The sequence below is a fragment of the Austrofundulus limnaeus genome, unplaced genomic scaffold (genome assembly GCF_001266775.1).
Source record: "Austrofundulus limnaeus strain Quisiro unplaced genomic scaffold, Austrofundulus_limnaeus-1.0 Scaffold1067, whole genome shotgun sequence".
Classification (NCBI taxonomy): domain Eukaryota; kingdom Metazoa; phylum Chordata; class Actinopteri; order Cyprinodontiformes; family Rivulidae; genus Austrofundulus; species Austrofundulus limnaeus.
The window spans coordinates 74,803-90,193 of record NW_013953469.1 but is presented as its reverse complement, the minus strand read 5'-3'; the positions used below and the strand labels follow the sequence as shown (position 1 = coordinate 90,193).

Below are 15,391 nucleotides of genomic sequence, written 5' to 3'. Positions count from 1 at the left end.
AAATGCATTCTGTCGAGGGACAAAACTTTGACTTCCTAATGAACAAACACAAGATTGAAAAAGAATATAAGCTGAATTATAACGTCACAATATGAAAAGGTCAAGTATTGTTCTGCGTACTCTATATCTAGTCTTTCCTTTTATCTTTCTTCAACGAGCTCGTATGAATTCTATTTTGGTGTGACTGGCTAATCCAGTAAAATCACATAAACTGCATTTAAACGTCATCGAGCCTTTAAAGGAATTTTCTCCTTAGAGCTTTTTATTGTGACTGATTTAGCGGGGACAACTTAGCATGATGTGAGAAGAAAACAAAGAATTAAGAACTCAACAACAGGACAACTCACCCTCGGGATAAAGAAGAGATCGGCGCTAAACTTGTATAACCAGTCATCTAAAAAGTGAAAGAGGAGGGACTCCATATCGTCACCTTTTGAGGAAAAATAAATGTTCACAATTTCAAAACATTGTACGTTGTACAATTCAGCTACTGTACTGAAACTATCATCATGACAAACGCTGAGCATCCTAAACCAAAAATAGTCACTCTCACCCTCTGATTCCACTTCTACAGTATCGACTGGCTCCACCGTCTCTGTGTCTGTCATGTAGCCAAACATCCCCATAGCACACTGCTCAAAGGCCTCCTCCAAGGAGTCTCCCCAGGAGTGAATTCTGGAAAGACGGTGGTTTATTTTCAGCTACAGGACCATTTAAAGGTGCATGGCATTTGTGAGACATTTCAGTCTGGCTTTAAGTCACTGTTTTAAGGTTTTAAGCTCTTCTCATGGTGTGCAAGGATTTGCTTTTATGTGTCGATTGTGGTGCTTCTGCTGTTTTAATTCATCTCACTGCTGCTTTTGACAAAGCAGATCATGTTTTTTTTTTTTATCACTGCTGAAAATGGTTTGAGTCCTATATGTCTGAAAGATTTTGTTTCTGTCCGAACTGGAGAGCTTTCTTCCACAGAGGGCCCTCTTAAACATGGGGTACCTCAAGGCTCCATGCTGGGCCCCATTTTGTTTTCTTTATTTGCTTACATTGGGGTCTATTTTTAAGAAATACAAGGTGTCATTTCATTTTTATGCTGATGACATCCAGGTTTATTTACCTTCAACATCTGTTGGAGTTATTTAGATGTTAAAAACATGGATGGAGCTAAAGTTTCTTTGTCTAAATTAAAATAAAAGAGAGGTCACCAAGTTTTAGAAAACTGACCTACTGATAGCATTCAACAGCGCTGATGGCTCCTTGGACTCAGACTGAAATGTTATCAGGAATCTTGGGGTTATTTTGGACAGCAAGGTTAAATCTGACAGACAGATCAGTGGCAGTAGACACAGCCTAGTTTTGACCATTTAAGGCTTATTAGCAAGATCAAGCCTAATTTTTCCCATGACACCCTTGAGCGGGTCGTTCATGATTTTATCTTTTCTTGACTGGATTACTGCAACTCCATTTGTAGTGGAATTAATCCGTAATTCAGCTGCCTGTGTGTTAACCAGGACAAGATGGTGTGAGCACAATACCCACACCATTACACCTAAATGGATTCAGAATGATCAAACAATGTTGTTTCTTCCTACTGGTCAGATAAAAATAAATATTCTAAAAACATGAATATTGCCATCTTAAAAGAAAAGAAAAATGAAATAAAATAAATGTTCTAGTTTGAGTAAAATGCTAATTTTACAGAGCCTGGGTGAGCTGTGGATACTGGGTCGTCTAGCCCAGTGGTTCCCAAACTTTTTATCTTGTGACCCACAAAATATCCATGGCAAAAACTTCTGACCCCAAAAATTACTGGTCTGAGTACACCGTAAAAAATGAAATGTTGGATTTACTTAACCATGTTATGTTACCTGGTTCCACTTAACTGAGTTGAGTAAATTCAAAGCAATATACCAGTTTTTTAGCCAAAGAACATGAGTATGTTGCTTTGAATTTACTCAACTCAGTTAAGTGGAACCAGGTCACATAACATGGTTAAGTAAATCCAACATTTCATTTTTAGAGTGTACACAAACTCTGTTAATAACCCTAAAAACACAGGCTTTTTGACAATCTAAACAGCTTGTACACAAATATAAATACTTATTTATACATATTTTGTGTTTTTTGTAATAGTTATAGGGGAAAATATTACATCAGCAATTATTTTATTACCCTTTAAATTGATTTCTGGAGATTATCCAAGGTGCTTCATGACCCADAATTGGGTCCCAAGCCCAACTTTGGGAACCAAAGTGCAGTGGTTCCCAAACTTTTCAGCTTTTGACCCACAAAATAACAGTAGCAGAGACCTGTGCCCCCAGCTGTTTTTGGATGATAAACATTTGCAACTAAATATGGGCATAGTAACAATATTTTTTAATCCTACATTTATCCATTTTAAATGCACTAACCTCACTCCTTTGTAACGACTAAAGCAAAGATGTAATTAATTCAGAAAATATTTTCAGGACCCCACCTTGATGTTTCGGGACCCCACTTTGGGTCCAGACCCCAACTTTGGGAATCACTGGTCTAGTGATAAAAATGTATGGACATTTTCTATTTTGTTGTCAGTAGTTTTGTTTAGTTTTGATTTAACATTTATGTTTTTAATGAAAAAAAAAAATGACACCATAAGTCAGATTACAGGCATTATGTTCTGTATATAAAGGGCCTTTCCCAGTCAGTGGCTACACCCTCGCCCTACTCATTCCATTTGGGAGTGTCCACCGTTTGGGAAAGGCCAAAAGAAAGTCACTTCATTGTCATTACTCTTCTTCAGTGATAGATATTGGTAATGTTTCAAACTGTTAAACACTGTCACCAGCTGTTCAAGARGATTGTTGCACCCCTAAATGTTGTTTCACTGTGGAGGGGGGGGTGTTCAGCAGGGTGGCCAAAGATTGTCTGGCAGAAGAATTAATGAATTTAAATCTTTTAAAGACTCATCTTTTTTGCTGTGGCTTTTAACTGCAGAGAGCACATGCAGTATGTTTTGTTTTAATTTTAAYTACTGCTTTTATTTTATTGCATTTTTATTCTGCTGTGCAGCACTTTGGTTGCCTTCTGGTGTGTAGTGATATAACATTTTGATTGATTGATTGAAAGATAAATACATTTAATAATCCAGGTGACCACTGAATATTAGATAAACATGTTCCAGAATCTAATAACTTATACTTACTGTACATCTGCTGTATGATCCAAATCTATAAAACAGAAGTTGACACGACAAGTTAATTGATTGTAGCTGATTACCTAAATAATTGAGTTAAGTGATATTCTGACCATTTAAATCCGCTGAGAAAAAGTTGATGAGTTTCTATAATTGTGTTGGCATTGCATCAGGCAAAGCTAAGCTAACAGCWTATTTTCCTAATTATTTCAAACTTACATTCATATTTTTTGTTGATCGGTGGGTATTTTGACTTGATAACTTTCTGTTCRTCTGTCAGGTCTAGTTGACGGTCGTCCATCGTAGCAGAAAGTTGATTTAAAGGTTAAAATATTTGTTTTTAGCTACACCATCGTCGATGTTACAAGAGTCCAGTGCTGCATTCAAGGTCTCAAATTAAAAGTACGCAATTTTCTCCMATCTTGCTTCGACTATTTAAACTGTGCAAAAAGAGAAAACAAAAAGAATGTTACTGGTTTTACTGTGTTGATGTTATCTTCAGAAAATAAGTATTTGCTTGAATAAGTAAAAATATTTATCTAAATTATTTAAAAAGTGTTTTGACATTTAACGTAAGAACAAGTACGAAATGATTTTGCGTGCATTATTTAAACAGACTGATRAAGGTGTATATGCAATTCTATTTTTAAATTTCACTATGAAATGTTTCTCGAGTTGCAAACTAAGAAAAACAACTTTGTATTTACGTTTAATAACTCCGACATGATAATTCCGGGTTTTCATGTTGTCCCAAAACGCACCAGGAAAGAGGAGGTTCCGGATGCAGTAACACGCTGCCGACGCGACTTCCTTTTCGCTTTGCCGCGTGCTGATTGGCTCGCGGTGTTCTGTGGAGTTGGCGCCATTGCAGGTCTTCGCGCTGTCTTTTTCGTAAAGAAATACCTCTTTTTCCTGCGTGAACTAGCTAATTAGCTGCTGCGCAATGACGGATAAAGACGGTAAGCGGGACATTGTTCGTGATTTACAAGGTTAAACGTGTCGTATTTGTTCGTACAGGATGATAAAAAGCCGAAGTCCGGGTGGACCGGTGGTGGTTGGCGCTTTTGCCGAACATCTCCTTTCATTGTTACAGAGCCGCACGCTAGCTGCTAGCGGCTAACACGTTGATTACACCGGGATTTCTTTGTATTAATGAATAACTGTGATGGACGTGGGTCTGTGTTTTGAGTATATGTTTTTGTAGTGATGTGGTTTTCCGTTAGCTTATTTATGCTTATATTTATTTGTAAAGGAAATAATACATAATGACAGCCATATGGGAGAAGTGGTTGGCATGTTGTTTCAGGTAGTATTTTTTTAACAGCTTGAGCTTGCTTTATTTATTTTGCAGCTGCATTTGATGATGCTGTGGAGGAAAGGGTGATTAATGAGGAGTACAAGATCTGGAAGAAGAACACACCATTCCTCTATGATCTGGTCATGACTCATGCCCTGGAGTGGCCCAGCCTCACTGCTCAGTGGCTCCCAGATGTCACCAGGTGAGAACAGGGATGCGGTCCAGACTTTTTTATGCAAATACAAACAGAACGTTGCACCTGACGTGTCACGTCGCCATCCACAGACCCGAGGGAAAGGACTACAGCGTGCACAGGCTGGTTTTAGGGACGCACACATCCGATGAGCAGAATCACCTCGTAATCGCCAGCGTTCAGCTTCCAAATGACGACGCCCAGTTTGATGCTTCTCACTATGACAGCGAGAAAGGAGGTGAGGGATGTTCTGTGCGACGTGTTTCACATCCAACAGGTTCTGTAACGGTTACAGTACGTGTGTCATTTAATTATGCGTTTGTTGTTTCAGAGTTTGGAGGCTTTGGTTCTGTAAGTGGAAAAATAGAGATTGAGATCAAGATCAACCATGAGGGAGAAGTGAAYCGAGCTCGTTACATGCCTCAGAATCCATGCATCATCGCCACCAAGACCCCCACAAGCGACGTGCTGGTCTTTGATTACACAAAACACCCCTCCAAACCAGGTGACGTCACAAACATGTTCTGATTMGTCTCTAAAAGTCTGCAGCAAGTGTTGTGTCTGAATCTTCACGTCTTCKTATTTAAGACCCATCTGGAGAATGCACCCCGGATCTGCGTCTCAGGGGCCATCAGAAGGAGGGCTACGGCCTCTCCTGGAACCCAAACCTCAGCGGATGCCTCCTAAGTGCTTCTGATGACCATGTAAGAAATTATTTTGTATTTTTCAATAATAATGTTACATTTTCTACTGCTAATGTGTGCATTTTTATCCTTTTCAGACTATTTGTCTGTGGGACATCAGCACAGTTCCCAAAGAGGGGAAGATTGTGGACGCCAAAACGATCTTCACAGGCCACACCGCCGTGGTGGAGGACGTCTCCTGGCACCTGCTCCACGAATCGCTCTTTGGATCTGTGGCAGACGACCAGAAACTTATGATGCAAGTAGCTTTGACACGTACCCCACAGACCACTGTGGGTTCTGAATGGTTCTCCTCGAACAGTTGTGTCTTCTGTGTAACAGCTGGGACACGCGGTCCAACAACACCTCAAAACCAAGCCATGCAGTGGACGCCCATACCGCTGAGGTCAACTGCCTGTCTTTCAACCCCTACAGCGAGTTCATCCTGGCCACCGGCTCTGCTGATAAGGTGGGTTCTGTAGGACCGTCCATCGGGTCGCTGCTGAGGATGGGCATCATTAAGATTTTAACGATACTTCTACTCTTATCGATGCTTTTCTCTGGGAGTAAAAACAAAAACAATCTGACTATGTAATGCTTTTATTTTAGAACAATATAGGACATTACAATAAAGCCTCTTGCTCATGCGACTTTAATTTGATTGCATTAACTGCGTGTCAGGGTTTTTTTGTTTTTGTTTTTTTACTATTATATGTAAAATGGAGGCAGAAGATGTTGGATTTTTTTTTWTCATGGCAGTCTGAAAGTTAAATCATTGATTTACTTTTTCAAATCCGACACAGTTCTTTTCAGTATGTGTTTGTTTTTTTAACAACGCAGCGTGCACCGTGTCGGCGCTTCTCATGCCACTATTCTGGTACGGTTAAGGCTGGAGCTTATTGATCCTGTCAAAATTAACCACGTGACACCGGTGCTGAAAAAAACACCAGGTTTGGTTCTATCTGCTGATTACTTTTTCTTTTTTGCTTTTTGTTTGCAGACTGTGGCCCTTTGGGATCTGAGAAACCTGAAGTTGAAGCTTCACTCATTTGAATCTCACAAAGACGAGATCTTCCAGGTAAGACTTGGAGCTGTAGCTGTGTTGCTGTCAGACAGAAATAAGGAGAGTTTGTGAAACTTACAGATAAGTTCTCCACATTCATAAATATCACTGTGGTGTTAATGTTCAAGTTCAAGTTTATTTATATAGCGCCAAGTCACAACATACAGTGGTTTGCAAAAGTATTCATACCCCTTGAACTTTTCCATATTTTGTCACATTACAACCACAAACATAAATATATTTCACTGGAATTTAATGTGAAAGACCAACACAAAGTGGTATACAATTGTGAAGTGGAAGCAAAATTTTACATGAATCAAAACATTTTTTACAAATAAAAAACTGAAAAGTGCGACGTGCAAAAGTATTCAGCCCCCCCGAGTCAATACTTTGTGGAGCCACCTTTTGCTGCAATTACAGCTGCAAGTCTTTTAGGGTATGTCTCCACCAGCTTTGCACATCTAGTGACTGCAATTCTTGCCCATTCCTCCTTGGAAAACAGCTCAAGCTCAGTCAGATTGGATGGAGAGCGTTTGTGAACAGCAGTTTTGAGATCTTGCCACAAATTCTCAATTGGGTTTAGGTCTGGACTTTGACTGGGCCATTCTAACACATGAATATTCTTTTTTTTAAACCACTCCATTGTAGCTTTGGCTTTATGTTTAGGGTCGTTGTCCTGCTGGAAGGTGAACCTCCGCCCCAGTCTCAAATCTTTTGCTGACTCCAACAGGTTTTCTTCCAAGATTGCCCTGTATTTGGCTCCATCCATCTTCCCATCAACTTTGACCAACTTCCCGGTCCCTGCTGAAGAGAAGCACCCCCAGAGCATGATGCTGCCCCCACCATATTTGACAGTGGGGATGGTGTTTTCAGAGTGATGTGCAGTGTTCTTTCTCCGCCACACATAGCGTTTTGCATTGTGGCCAAAAAGTTCAATTTTGGTCTCGTCTGACCAAAGCACCTTCTTCCACATGTTTGCTGTGTCCTCAACATGGCTTCTGGCAAACTGCAAACGGGACTTCTTATGGTTTTCTTTTAACAATGGCTTTCTCTTTGCCACTCTTCCATAAAGACCACATTTGTGTAGTGCACGACTAATTGTTGTCCTGTGGACAGTTTCCCCCACCTGAGCTGTGGCTCTCTGCATTTCATCCAGAGTCACCATGGGCCTCTTGGCTGCCTCTCTGATCAGTGATCTCCTTGTTCGGCCTGTAAGTTTAGGTGGACGGCCTTGTCTTGGCAGGTTTACTGTGGTGCCATACTCTTTCCATTTCCGGATGATGGATTGAACAGTGCTCCGTGAGATGTTCAAAGCTTGGGAAATCTTTTTATAACCTAAGCCTGCTTTAAACTTCTCCAAAACCATATTCCTAACCTGTCTGGTGTGTTCTTTGGACTTCATGATGCTGTTTGCTCCCCAATATTCTCTTAACCAACATCTGAGGCCGTCACGGAGCAGCTGTATTTGTACTGAGATTAGATTACACACAGGTGGACCCTTTTGAGTCATTRGCAGTCATCAGGCAACTTCTGAATGCAATTGGTTGCACTCAGGGAAAAGGGGGCTGAATACTTTTGCACGTCGCACTTTTCAGTTTTTTATTTGTAAAAAATGTTTTGATTCATGTAAAATTTTGCTTCCACTTCACAATTGTATACCACTTTGTGTTGGTCTTTCACATTAAATTCCAGTGAAATATATTTATGTTTGTGGTTGTAATGTGACAAAATATGGAAAAGTTCAAGGGGTATGAATACTTTTGCAAACCACTGTACGTTGTCTCAGGGCACTGTACATAAAAAGAATAATCTAAAGAAGAAACCAGCAGGCTGTGTTGAATCACTTCATCACAGTCTCCCATCCTGAGCAAACAGTGGAGAGGAAAAACTCCCTGCTAATCAGGAAGAAACCTCCAGCAGAACCAGGCTCAGGGCAGGCGGTCATCTGCCTCGACCAGCTGGTTGTTCTGCCCTAAACTTTGTGCTGAGTTTCACACTTTTTTATTTGGAGAATGTTGGTGTTTCCTGTGATGGACTTGCGACCTGTCCAGGGTGTACCCCRCCCCTCGCACTGTGACTGCTGGAAATGGRCACCAGTGACCCACGCGACCCTGAAAAGGAAGAAGCGTGTACAGAAAATGGATGGATGGATGGATGTTGGTGTTTCAGCGAGCATTTTCCTAGCTGACCTTTTTTGGTTTTGTTTTGTTTAATTTTCTTGTGTGTGTGTAACCAGGTGACAAGAGTTCACCAAAATACCTCAAAAGCTGTACTTGCTCGCCTCAAATGAGCGAACTCTGAGATTCTGCGTTTTGTACTGGCTTGTTAAAGTCAGCGATTTCGTCCATGTATCATTGGGCCCCATAAACACGTTGGACTTATAAAAACAGTAATTGTGTGCAACACCTCAATAATAATGTGATTCATCTCAGTAATCAGCATCCAGGTAACTCCAAATAGCAGCATATGACACGTCAAAAATGACACCGCCAATCAGGGTTATTATATTTAACTAAAACTAAATTACGAAAACTGAAATTGAAAAAAACATATTAGTTAACTATAATAAATAAAACTGTAATAAAATGAAAAAAAAAGATAACTAAAGCTGTATAAACTTTTTATAAAACTAACTGAAATTATAGATAGAATATCCTTAGTTTTAGTCTTTTTTGAGTAGTTTCACATTAGCTGTGGTCCGTAACAGCACTTGTTTACAGTCTGCTGCTGCTCAGCATYGTCTGTCAAATGACAACAACAAAAGCAGGTAAAGTCCATTTTGGGATTTCTTTGAAAATGACTGCAAGAAAAATCAAAGCAAGTGTGTTTGGTGGAAACAGGTGATAAAACAGGAGGAATACTTCTCAAGACTGCATGAATCAAACTCACACAAGATGGCTAACTATGACTATCTTGACATGCTAGCTTCTCTCAGTAGCTCCTGTGAAAAACAAGCAACAGGTAGCACCGAGTTGGAGACAATTATTATCATCTTAAAATAATCGCCCAAGTCCTTAGTTGGCAAAATTGAGTTACACAATTATTTTAGTAMGGTGTTATAATGGACTGCTTTAACTAGTGACCAAATAGCTGTTTGTTAGTTAACTCACAGGAACATCACAAGCTGGAGGATGCTTTGGCAAATTAAATATTTAAAAAAAAAACAATACTAGAACTATCAAATTCACTATAAAAACTGATTAAAACTGAATTAAAAGGGGGGGAAAATTCCCGAGATAAAACTAAACTATGATGAAAAATCCAAAACTATTATAAGCTTGCCGCCAGTCATCGCTCTGCTGTCTTCAAATAATCTGTGTTCTTACAGCGCTCTCCAGCTCGACACGTCCTGCATGTTTCAGTTGAACACATGAAACGATGCTGCCGCCTGGTTTCGTAGCTCTGAACAGCTCTGACTTCTGGTCTTACAGGTTCAGTGGTCTCCTCATAACGAGACCATCCTCGCCTCCAGCGGCACCGACCGGCGGCTCAACGTCTGGGACCTCAGTAAGATCGGGGAGGAGCAGTCGCCAGAAGATGCGGAGGACGGTCCTCCCGAGCTGCTGGTGGGTGGCGCCTTTTCGAATCTGCTCCAATGACCTCCCCTTTAATAACCTGATGACCTCCGCTGCTTTGTGTGTCCTCAGTTCATCCACGGCGGACACACGGCCAAGATCTCGGACTTCTCCTGGAACCCCAACGAGCCGTGGGTCATCTGCTCCGTGTCGGAGGACAACATCATGCAAGTGTGGCAAATGGTAAGGTGTTATCTGGGTGTGCAGCGGTTYGTTGCGTTAAATGAAGCGTGGTGGTGATGGACGTGTGCTGCGCTCCACAGGCTGAGAACATCTACAACGACGAGGACCCAGAGGGAGCTGCAGACTCGGAGGTCCAGGCGTAAATTCGGTTTTCACAACCCCTCCTCTCCACCTGTTTACGGAACGGATCCGGGTTTTCAGGCGCTGCACGCTGACATCATCAAATCCTTTTACAAAGCTTTTTTTTTTTTTTTTTTTTTGTAGAAAGTGGAAGAATAAACCTCTGCACTGTCGTGTCGTGACATATTTAAAATGTCTTGTTTTCGTTCTGATTTTTAAATTTGATTGTTTTCTTAATAAAAATCACTTCTGGTTTGTAAAGAATCCGTCAGACGTGCGTGTCTGCTCTCATTCAAGGTTGAAATTTGATTATTTTTTAATAATATTAGTTGWGCAGAGAACATGACGATCCATTTTGAAACCAGCTGTACATACTGTAGGTTCTCCTTTTATGGTAGTTTTCCAGAGTGTGTGTTTTCATTTCTGCATTTTGTGTTTCTGTGCTGCATCTGATCTTTTGTGTACCTAAGTATATTCATAATAAAATATTTACAGTAAAGCTGTATGTCTTGTTTCTTGGTAGTGAGTTGAATCGCTGGACGTTTGGTCGTCTTCAGCGGAGGCGTCATTGGATTCATCCGGTCCTCTGCAATACAACATTTCTCATTTGTCATTTTATTTTCTCATTAAATTGAAAAGGATTCGGACCAGTTTTACCTCAGGATTGTGAGTTCTGCTTTGAGGCCTTTTGTGAGTTGCTCCAAATCTCCTCTTGATTGTTTCTGAGCTTCAAACTCCAGCTGAAGATCTCTCAGCGTCTCCTGGAGTCTCTCCACCGTCTCCTGTGCGGACGAGACGTTTCAGCTCCTCCTCTTCCACGTTTGATAAGATGAGTCGTACCTGGTGATGTGTGACGCTCTCCTCCCTCTGTGTTTCCATGAGACGGATCCTCTTCTCCAGGAAGGACCTCTGCGTCTCCAGCCTCTGCATGTCCTCTACCAGGGGCCCCAGGCGGGCTCTCAGGTCCGCCGCCTGCTCCCTGCAGCTCCTCACGGCATCCTCCCCGAACTGCCTCCTCTTCAGCAGGGCCATGAGCCTGGGCTCGTACCGGTCCTCCAGGTCCCTCACGCTGCCGCTGAGCCTCCGCTGCAGGCTGAGGGACGCCCTCCGGCACTGGCTGACGTCGCTCATGGCTCTGGGCCTGCGGGGTCTCGAGGCCTGATCCCGGATCAAGTTCAACTGGTTCTGATGAGTGACCTGCAGCTGGGCCAGCTCCTGGGTCAGGTGCTGGAGGTGCGCCTTCAGCTCCTCCTGTAAATAAAAAAACAACTCGATTAGAACAAATAAAATCATTAAATACATTTTCAAGATGAATGAAGCTTTACTAGACTTAGGATTTTAGCTCTAGATAATTTAATTAAAAAACAAATATTGTTCTCGTTAATTGTGCTTTTCTACAATAAGTGTAAAATAAAATGTCACTAACACATTTTCATTATTTAGCTCACTGAGTGTAAAAKCAAAGTTAAGAAATGTCCACTAATATTTTATTATTTAGCTCACTGTTCTTACATTTAGCTATTTTTTTTACTAAATGTTAATGTTTAATATATGTAAATATATAAATTAAATCTTAAACGTTGCAGCTAAATGACAGATTACGTTTCTGTATTTCAGAACGGAACGTAGCTTCTGCTGTTGGCGCTCGGCTTATGTTATGATGTCATCATCCTGAGACAAACGCTAACGCTAATACTGCTAACGGCTGCCYGATCTGTCCCGGAAACACGATCCTTTCCATTCGTTTTTCGCTAGACTGTTGACAATTCATTCGATTTCGGTCTTTCATGCAGTGTTTCATAGAAAAGGCAACGTTTGCAACAGATGTGGATTTTTATTCTAGAAAAAAAAATAACGGAAGATATGATGAGTTACAACATGATTGTCTAGAAAATAGTCCATAACTTATTATAAATAATACATTGTAAATCCAGGTGGTCCGGTGGTTTGACATTAGCCACAACTGCAAGTTTGATGTCTTGTAGTGTAGCAGTGTTAGCATTGTTAGCGGTTGCTATTGTCTCAGGATGATGACATCATAATAACCAGCACCAGCAATAGGCTGTGTTCCAYTCTGAAATACTTAAAAGTAAACTTCAACATTTAGCCACAACGTTAAAGATTTAAATTTAACATTTGAATTTGTGTTTCGTAAAGGGGACAATGCGTATTAATCAACATAAATACATCATGAAAATATGCCAGATTTAGCCAAAAAAGCTCATTTTCATCTGTAGTCCCCCAGCAGGTTGATGGAAGGAACTCATAAGAATTACAATGTGCACAACATGATCTATAATCCGACAGTTTTCAATAGCTAAAAGTGGTGTGATTTACAATAAAAGTCATGATAATTTAGTAAAAGTTAACAAAATGTAAGAACAATTATGAGCTAAATACAGATAAAATAACATTTTACACTCAGAATGTGAGCTAAATAATAAAAATGTGTTAGTGACACCATGTTTTAAAGGGATCCCTGATTAGTTGTAACATTACACTTTATTTTATCTGTAAAATAAAGACTAGAAATACTGTAGGATGTTCAGATTTTATCATTTTTAAACTAAAGATTCACAAAATTTACAAAACTAAACAGCCTACAGTATTTTTACAGTCTTTATTTAACAGTTAAAATGTATGTTTATTAAATAAAGTCTAATGTTACAACTAATCAGGGATCCCTTTAACATTTAATTTCACACTTGGGGCTCCATAAATAAGTACTGAAAAACATATAAGATAAACTTTCTTTGTGTAATTGTCGTTTTACTTTTACTGATTAATATTTTACTGCATAAAAGTGTAATTATTGGCATCTTGATTGTATTTAGGGCTCACAAAGCCACAGTTTTACACATGTCTTATTAAAAAAAAGACAAGTGTGAAGAAAACAGTGAGTAATCACAGACACTGCTCATCATTAGTTTATACCTGTGTGACAGCGGACTGGGCCACGTCATACTGCTGTGCAGCCAGGGTCACCTGGTTCTGGATGCAGTCTCTGGCTGTGGTGAACAGTTTCCTCTTCACCTGCAGCACCTCCTCATAAACAGCCTTATAATCCAGCTGAGCCAGATCGAGCAGCCTCTGGGCCTTCACCAGCCTCCCCCTGAGGAGCTCCACGACCCGCAGGACGGGTTCCCGCAGAGCGAGGAGCTCCCCGGTCAGCTCGTCTCTCTGCCTCTCCAGACCGGACACCTGCTGGATCCGGTGCTCGAAAAGTTCCCCCAGGGCGTTCAGATCTGCTGGATCCATCTTTAATGTACTGTGGGTGTTTTCTGAGATATCCTCCATGTCCTCTGCTGGTCTTTGAKCGCTCATGATGAGCTGAAAATGAGAAAACAGGCTGATGTCATCAATCTACTAATAATCAACATTAACTCATGACATAAAAAACCTCTTTTTATGTTCTTTACCACATTTAACAGTTTCTWCACATTTTACTTACCTTTTTCACATCAGAAGCTCCAGTATCTTTGAGTAGAGTTTGATTTTAGCTTCAAGWAGCTCTCTGTGTCTGTGTAGAAAACACAGCCACCTTTTCTGTTTATTAATAACACTGAAGGCACTGGGGGGGAAATTCTATCCAAGACTTTCTCGTGGGATTGCTAACTGTGTCTGCGCTGAGAACGGACTCGCTCAAACGCCCCGGACTGGACACACCATGCCTGGACCGGCCCGTGCGACCAGGAAAACTATATTTAGATGGTCCGACAGAGTTTTATGTGCGTGAAAGTGAGGAAGGGGGCATTGTGGTGGAAATCAACAACTTTCCTGGGCCTTAAATCACAAACAGGCCTCTGACACGTCTGTGGGGAGACATGASAGCGTGAGCCGGATCAGCTTGCATGATTAATGAACACATTTGTTTATAAATGTTTTGCGTACTCTCAATGAAACCTCTCACAGACGAGAAGAAGTACAGAGGAAAAGAGAAAAATTATAAACAACGGATCAAAGGAAAATCACAAGRAGCAAATTAAAGCATCCGTACATCAACAGGCTGACATTCTTACTTGTGTTTTATCGTTTGCAGATAATTAATTAATTAAACACATTCAACCAAACATATTCACATACAACAAAAAACACAAACAATTATAATGGAAATAATCTGAAGTGTCTGAGATTGATTTCAAAAACTTATTAATAAATTATGCGAATGCTGAGTCGGCATTCACACTGTTTTGCTAATTTTATCTTTAGGTACTTTTTTATGTTTATCTTTTTAGCTTCTATAATGCTACTTTTAGCTTATACCTACTTTTGTACAGATTTTAACTTATAGCCAATGTGGTGAATTTGGCTTTAGTTGCTGTTTATGCCGACTTTAGTTTAGCATTTAGCTTTGGCCCCTGTTCTCCTACTTTTAAGTAGTTTAGAAATATAAACACAAGTTTTATTAATATTTTAGCTACTGTTTCCTAATTTTGTTTTTGCTTTTGCACAACTTTTGTGCTGATTTTAGCTTCTCGCTGTTGTGTTGAATTTGGATTTTAACTATTGTTTTCGCTAACTTTAGCTTTGCATATTTTGCTACTTTGAGATAGTTTTAGAAAGATAAACATCTGTTTTGTTGATATTTTTGCTTTAGATTTTTTATTTACTTTTTAGATTTTTTTCTTAGCTATTGATTGTACTGATTTTAGCTACTATTGAGCAGATTTTTAGCTGAATGTGGGTTTTTAGCTACTGTTTTTGCTTACTTTCAGCTACAGTTTTACAAAGGTAAACATCCATTTTTCTCATTTTAGCAGCTGTTTTGCGTGTTCTTAATTTGGCACATGTTCAGCAACCTAAAGCTTTAGATTCAGTTTTTTTTTACTTGAGCTATATTGTGCTGAGTTTATCTTTTGTTCAGTTTTACTGTTACCTTTTGCCAGTGCTCCAACAGCGTTCTTCTGTTGTTCTTCATCTCCGTGTTTTGTCTCTTTTTCATTTATCTTAATCAGTTTCATCAAAGGTATTCAGCACTTAATATGTGGTACCAACTATATGGAGGTAAATTTGTGTTTTTATGATTCAATCAAACAAAAAGCATCTTGAATCAAAAATAATAATTTCAATCAAAATTAATATTTTCAACCAAAAATAATAATTTCAAT

At 39.9% G+C, this 15,391-nt stretch overlaps 2 protein-coding genes across 2 annotated transcripts; one reads left to right on the top strand and one right to left on the bottom strand.

Moving 5' to 3' along the window:
- Positions 1-4,019: 4,019 nt before the first annotated feature.
- Positions 4,020-10,782, top strand: LOC106533987 (histone-binding protein RBBP4; the record flags this gene model as incomplete). Its single annotated transcript, XM_014030476.1, is given in 11 exon segments — positions 4,020-4,128; positions 4,521-4,668; positions 4,752-4,897; positions 4,991-5,164; positions 5,248-5,363; positions 5,441-5,601; positions 5,685-5,811; positions 6,343-6,420; positions 9,837-9,971; positions 10,053-10,163; positions 10,244-10,782. Coding segments are annotated over 11 exon segments (1,275 nt in total). The 3' UTR covers positions 10,307-10,782.
- LOC106533988 (syncoilin) lies at positions 10,403-14,437 on the bottom strand. The gene is made up of 5 exons (XM_014030477.1): positions 13,735-14,437; positions 13,218-13,613; positions 11,124-11,534; positions 10,941-11,065; positions 10,403-10,869 (listed from the first exon to the last, which is right to left on the bottom strand). The coding sequence occupies exons 2-5, from the start codon at positions 13,605-13,607 to the stop codon at positions 10,773-10,775; spliced, it is 1,023 nt and encodes a 340-aa protein (XP_013885931.1). The 5' UTR covers positions 13,608-13,613; positions 13,735-14,437; the 3' UTR covers positions 10,403-10,772.
- Positions 14,438-15,391: the final 954 nt, after the last annotated feature.